Source organism: Camellia sinensis, chromosome 4 (genome assembly GCF_055761805.1).
Source record: "Camellia sinensis isolate YWXY chromosome 4, ASM5576180v1, whole genome shotgun sequence".
In the NCBI taxonomy this organism is placed as follows: domain Eukaryota; kingdom Viridiplantae; phylum Streptophyta; class Magnoliopsida; order Ericales; family Theaceae; genus Camellia; species Camellia sinensis.
In genome coordinates, this window is record NC_138964.1 from 156,559,023 (window position 1) to 156,564,694 (window position 5,672).

Here is a 5,672-nt window from a genome sequence, read left to right on the forward strand (position 1 = left end):
TTAGATAGGTAAAATGCCTATTACCGTTGGAGATGTTCTTAGTGCATGCTCTATCCATCTAATCACTTTATGCAAAATACAAAAAGGCAAGTTTGATAATCATTTTATTTTCAGTTTTTAGTTTATATTTATAAAAAATTTAAAAATTATCATAAAAACTTCTTCGGCAATTTTTTTAGTTTATAAATAATTGTCTCAGTTTATAAATTTGAGGAAAAAATGTAAACTTAAAAAATGAGTTTACTTTTTTAGTTTTTAATTTTTTTTTTCAAATGTTTTTTTTCAAATAATTTTCTTTTCAATTAATTTTTTTTTTCAAATATTTTTTTCCCAATTAATTTTTTTTTCAATTATTTTTTTAATTAATTTTTTTCAAATATTTTTTTTTATTAATTTTTTTTTCAATTAGTTTTTTTTTCAAATTATTTTTTTTCAATTAATTTTTTTAATTAATTTTTTTTTCAAATAATTTTTTTTCAAATATTTTTTTAATTAATTTTTTTCAATTAATTTTTTAATTAATTTTTTTCAATTATAATGTGTGTAATCCCATTGTCATAAATAATAAAAATAAATATAAATATTTTAGCCCTGAACAAACATATTTTTTAGTTTATGTTTTTAAATTTTTTTAAACATTTTGTTCAAACCAAACGCGTTTGTAATTTATGTTTTTCAAAAAATAAACAAAAACCAATTTATAGAATTTTTGTAAACATAAACAAAAAAAACGTAAACGTTACCAAACACTACCAAAATATTTCTCTATTTCCCAAATGCTTCTAGAAAATTAGATTTTGAATTTTTTTTTCCCTTGATTTTTTGGATAACCAAACAAAAATTCTAAAATTTCTTAAAAATTGAATTTAGAATTTAGGAATCAAACCGCGAGATTGACATTGAGATTACGCTTCTATTATACTGTGATTTGTCTTTCGTTAATGAAGTAGGATTTGATATATTTCACATACATCACCAAAATGGTAATTAGATAAATTTCATCTTTTTTTAGTTTCTACTTATCATTCTAACTTGAAAATTTGGGAATAAATCATTTATTTGTAGATTAAGCTGTTGAGGATGAATACTTGGATTATGAAGCATTTTATTTTATTTTCATTCTGCATTTCAGAAAACATCATTTCTTATTTCACCAAAACGATTAACATTTGAATTCATGATTTCACAACAATGCATTGAATTGCCAGAGTCTAACAAACAGTAAAAACTAGTTGCATCAATCATCATCTTCATCACTGTCTCAGATGTTGGACAAATCTTTCTAAATTCTTACAAGAAGATCCACCTTTCTCAATGCTCTTTCTAGCAATTTCCTTCAACTTCAAACTATTCACTTTCATATCATCATCAGAAAGCAAATTCTCAATCTTGTTCTTAATTTCGTGCCTCGATACAATCTTATTTTCATCGTATTCCAACCTTAAACCAACTTTCCAGACATCACAAATATAACTTCTGTTATGAAATTGGTCCGCAAAGTAAGGCCAACAAAGAAATGGTACCCCACTGCTCACACCCTCCATTGTTGAGTTCCAACCACAATGTGTAAAGAAACAAGCAATTGCTGGGTGACCTAACACCTTCTCTTGAGGTGCCCATTCGACAATCTTCCCCCAACCAGCCACTTTCTCTGCGAACCCATCTGGGTATTCGGCAAATGAACGATTTGTGAGGTCTGATCGAACAATCCACAAGAATGGTTGGCCTGCAAGTAGGACGGGACAATGAATCAATCTACTATTAAATTTAACGATTTTGGGACACTAGTTAGTCTTCTAAAGTGTACACGTAATGGAAATTTGGACACAAGGACCAAAATTAAAACTAGACTTATAGCGTAAAGATCAAATTGAAACAATAGGGACCAAAATGAAATTTGAATTAAATTATACTGCTAAAAAGTGTACTTTACCCTAGATTAGCTTGATTAAAACTCCTTTAAGATCAGTTAGAATGATAAACAAGTCAAGCTTAAACATATTTTGAAATTCGTTAAGTTTTCAAAACAAACTTGAATAATCCACTACTCTACTCAGCTAGACTTGACTCCTTTACAGCTTTACCTGCAAGTTCAAGACCAAGGGCCAATTCAAGGAACTGGTTTTGGCTGAAGACTGTTGTGCTGCCAAAAGCAACATAAACAACTGAACCTATAGGCTGTTCATTGAGCCAGTTCCAACAAGTTGAATCCTGGAGCCTCAAGCTTCCGCTAGAATGCCTCTGCTCATCGCTCGTGAGCAGTGGTCCGACAGGCAGCATTTTGGGAACCAACTGGCAAATTGGCGGGTTGAGTTCGTAGAATGTGTTGCAGAGAAGCCAGGTAGAGAGTTCAATACTTTGGTTGATGGACAGAACATTTTCAAAGAAAATCTTCTGTAATTTGGGATCACTTGTGTTGTACCAACTAAACTCGGTGGTGCTCCAAGCAGGAACGTCCTTTGACAAGATGATGAGCTCATTTCTCAAAACAGTTCCTGCAGGGAACAGAAATCAACAGGTTGATGTTTGATTGTTGTTTTTGTTTTTGTTTTTGTTCTTCATGTTTTCTGGGATAGAAATAATGTACAGTTTGAATACATGCACCCATTGTTTCAATGTCATTTTTATTTATGTGCAAAAATAGTTTTCGAAAATTCAAAAAACTTAAAGTGGATTGTTTTCAGAAAATAAAAACAGAAAACAAATTGTTGTTGTCATGGTTGGCTGTATTTTCATTTTTTAGAAAACAATGTTTGGCTTATTGTTTTTAAAAATTTATTTTTCATATAAATTAATGAAAGTCAACGGATTTTTTCGCCCTCTTTTGTGTTCAACAAAAACAAACTTAATTGGATGAAATTATTCTTCACTTTTAAAAAGTAAAATAAATAAATAAAATCCCACAATAATTTGAAAAATATTTTCCGATCAAAACAAACAGAGCATTGAATAAATTAGACAGAATAAGAAATTGAATAGATATCTTCTTCTTCTTACCATTCATATCAAAAACCCCTAATTCAACAAGCTTTGGAAGGTGAGGAAGTATGAGTAAACCCCCTGGTCCAGCAGGCCACACTACAGCTTGCTCAATTCCCATCTCTTCTGCAACCTCTAGTATCCACCCTAGGGTTGCATCTGCTATGACACACCTAATCATCTTCTCCTCCGATTGGCCAATCTTTTCAATCAAATCCTTAAGATGACCCGGCATGACTCGCCGGATACTCTCTATTACTTTGACACCGTCCCTCTGATCATCACCGGGTCCCAATCCGTCAGGAATCGAAACTAGTCTTACCCGGTTTTTCAATTCTTCATCCTTGTGATCTGGCATAGCACTCATGATCTTGGCATGTATGAACTCCGTGTTAACAACTGTAACTTTGATCCCATAATCAGCAATTTTGTGTGATAACTTCAAGAGAGGTACGACATGCCCTTGTGCCGGGTATGGCACAACCACTACATGCGCTTGCTTGGTCATCATCACAGATTCTTTGTTTCATGAGACTCACCAAAACAACCTGTTCAGTAATAATGGTGTGGATGGATTGAGTCTTATAAACAGCCTCTCCATCTATAGGGACGTTTACACCCAAATCTTAATTTATTAACATACATTTCATTAACTCTTACTTAAAATTGGTTAGACTTTCAAATTTTATTAAAATTTTAATAGTTAAAATTGTCTTTAAAATAATAATTATTTATCATTTATGATTATCTATAAAAGAACATAATGATTTGACATATATTTTAATTTTTAAAATTTTAAAATATTAATTTGCAAATTGAAAAAGTTTTAAAAAATTATGTCAAAAAAAAATTTTTTTTTTTTGAAAATTTTTTTTTTTTGTGTAAAATTAAAAATTTTGTATGTACAAAAAAATATAATGATGAAATATTAATTCAAAATTGAAAAAAAAATAATAATATTTTTTAATTTTAAAACTAAAAAAAAAAACTGTTAATCTTTTCAATTTAATGAAAAAAATTAGGATATGAGTCATGCTAATCCACACAACACATAGGATGATCGGTCTAGAGTGATTCTCATTTTTCAAGATTTTGACTGGCATGCGTTGAAGTTTTGGAACAGAAAAACCAATTGATTTCTACACAAAAAATAAAAAAATCATTTGGCTTGCATTTTTCTTTGTATAAGTAACTTTAATAATATATATTTGGTACTGTTTGGGAAGATGGTTTGAGAGTTTTTTTTTATTATTTTAGTCATAAAAAATAGAAAAAGTTATTTTAAGCGCAATAAATAAAACATCACATCTAATTCATAATCATTACACTATTCTCTCACAAAAAAAGTCAAAAAATTTAAAAAGTCAAAAAATTCTTCCCAAATCAAACCTTTTAGCCCATGTTAAAATAGTCAAAAAGTCAAAAAGTCAACCCACTTCTCAAACAAAGCCTTTGGAAAAGTTTATGGTATATATACACCATCTTTGGTTACAAGCACTTTCAGTTACTATCTTTATTTCTTTTGTTATGACTTCCTATAATATTAGTATGATATATTATGATGTTAATTATAATATTATTTTGATTATAATTTAAGAGTTATTTAGTTATGCTTTATGTAATGTTTAGTTATAACTTTATTTTTTTAAGGAGTGTTTACATACAAATCTTAATTTATGAACTTATACTCCATTTAAGGCTCCGTTTGGGAAGATGATTTATGGGTTTTTTTGGCTATTTTAGCCACAAAAGACAAAATATGCTATTTTAGCCACAACAAACAAAACATCACATCCAACTCATAATCATTAGACTCTTCTCTCACAAAAAAAAATGTCAAAAAAGTTAAAAAATCAAAAAGTCCTTCCCAAACTAAACTTTTTAGATAGCCACAAAAGACAAAATATGTTATTTAAGCCACAACAAACAAAACATCACATCCAACTCATAATCATTACACTCTTCTCTCACAAAAAAAAGTAAAAAAAGCTAAAAAATCAAAAAGTCCTTCCCAAACCAAACTTTTGCTCAGGGCTAAAATAGCCAAAAAAGCCAAAAAGCTAAAAAACAAACTCACTTCCCAAACGAAGCCTAAGTCCTAATTAAGATTTTTTGAACATTCAAATTCCATTAAATTTTTAATAGTCAAAATTGTCTTTCAAATAATGATTGTTTATCGTTTATAACTATCTATAAAAGAACATAATGATTTGATATTTCTTTAAAATTAAAAAAACCAAAAGAAAATTATATGTTAAAATATATATTTTTTTAAACTGAATTTTTTTCTTGTAAAACTGAAAATTTTGTGTCTATAAAAGAGCATGATGATAGAACATTGATGTGCAAAAAAAAAAAAAAAAACTTTAAAAATGAAAAAATTGATAATGTTTTCAGTTTTAAAACTAAAAAAAAAATATTAATGTTCTCTGTTTTATTGAATAGTTAAATCAAATCAATAACTAGAAGGACAAAAATATTTAATCTCCTACTCTATTGTTTTTATTAGTCAGTAAGATAATTATTTGTACATTATTATACAAAATTGATAATGTTCTTAATTTTAAAATTTTAAAAAAATTGATAATATTTTTAATTTTACTAAATAAAAATTTTAAAAATTTTAATAATACCCAAGCTACCATAAATAAATTTTTTAAATAATTGACTCATCTATATATAACAATCAAGCC

At 28.1% G+C, this 5,672-nt stretch overlaps 1 protein-coding gene across 1 annotated transcript; it reads right to left on the bottom strand.

Moving 5' to 3' along the window:
* Positions 1-1,126: 1,126 nt before the first annotated feature.
* On the bottom strand, positions 1,127-3,637 carry LOC114282401 (UDP-glycosyltransferase 83A1). Its single transcript, XM_082866645.1, has 3 exons — positions 2,998-3,637; positions 2,085-2,495; positions 1,127-1,726 (listed from the first exon to the last, which is right to left on the bottom strand). The coding sequence occupies exons 1-3, from the start codon at positions 3,488-3,490 to the stop codon at positions 1,254-1,256; spliced, it is 1,377 nt and encodes a 458-aa protein (XP_082722771.1). The 5' UTR covers positions 3,491-3,637; the 3' UTR covers positions 1,127-1,253.
* Between the last annotated feature and the right edge of the window lie 2,035 nt (positions 3,638-5,672).

What these genes read in the sequence shown, in the direction of transcription:
- LOC114282401 (XM_082866645.1), bottom strand. Translation starts at nt 3,490, where the DNA reads ATGATGACCAAGCAAGCGCATGTAGTGGTTGTGCCATACCCGGCACAA. An exon ending in AGGGGTTTTTGATATGAATG is followed by an intron (nt 2,496 to 2,997) that starts GTAAGAAGAAGA and finishes TGTTCCCTGCAG; the next exon opens with GAACTGTTTTGAGAAATGAG. An exon ending in CCTTGGTCTTGAACTTGCAG is followed by an intron (nt 1,727 to 2,084) that starts GTAAAGCTGTAA and finishes TCCTACTTGCAG; the next exon opens with GCCAACCATTCTTGTGGATT.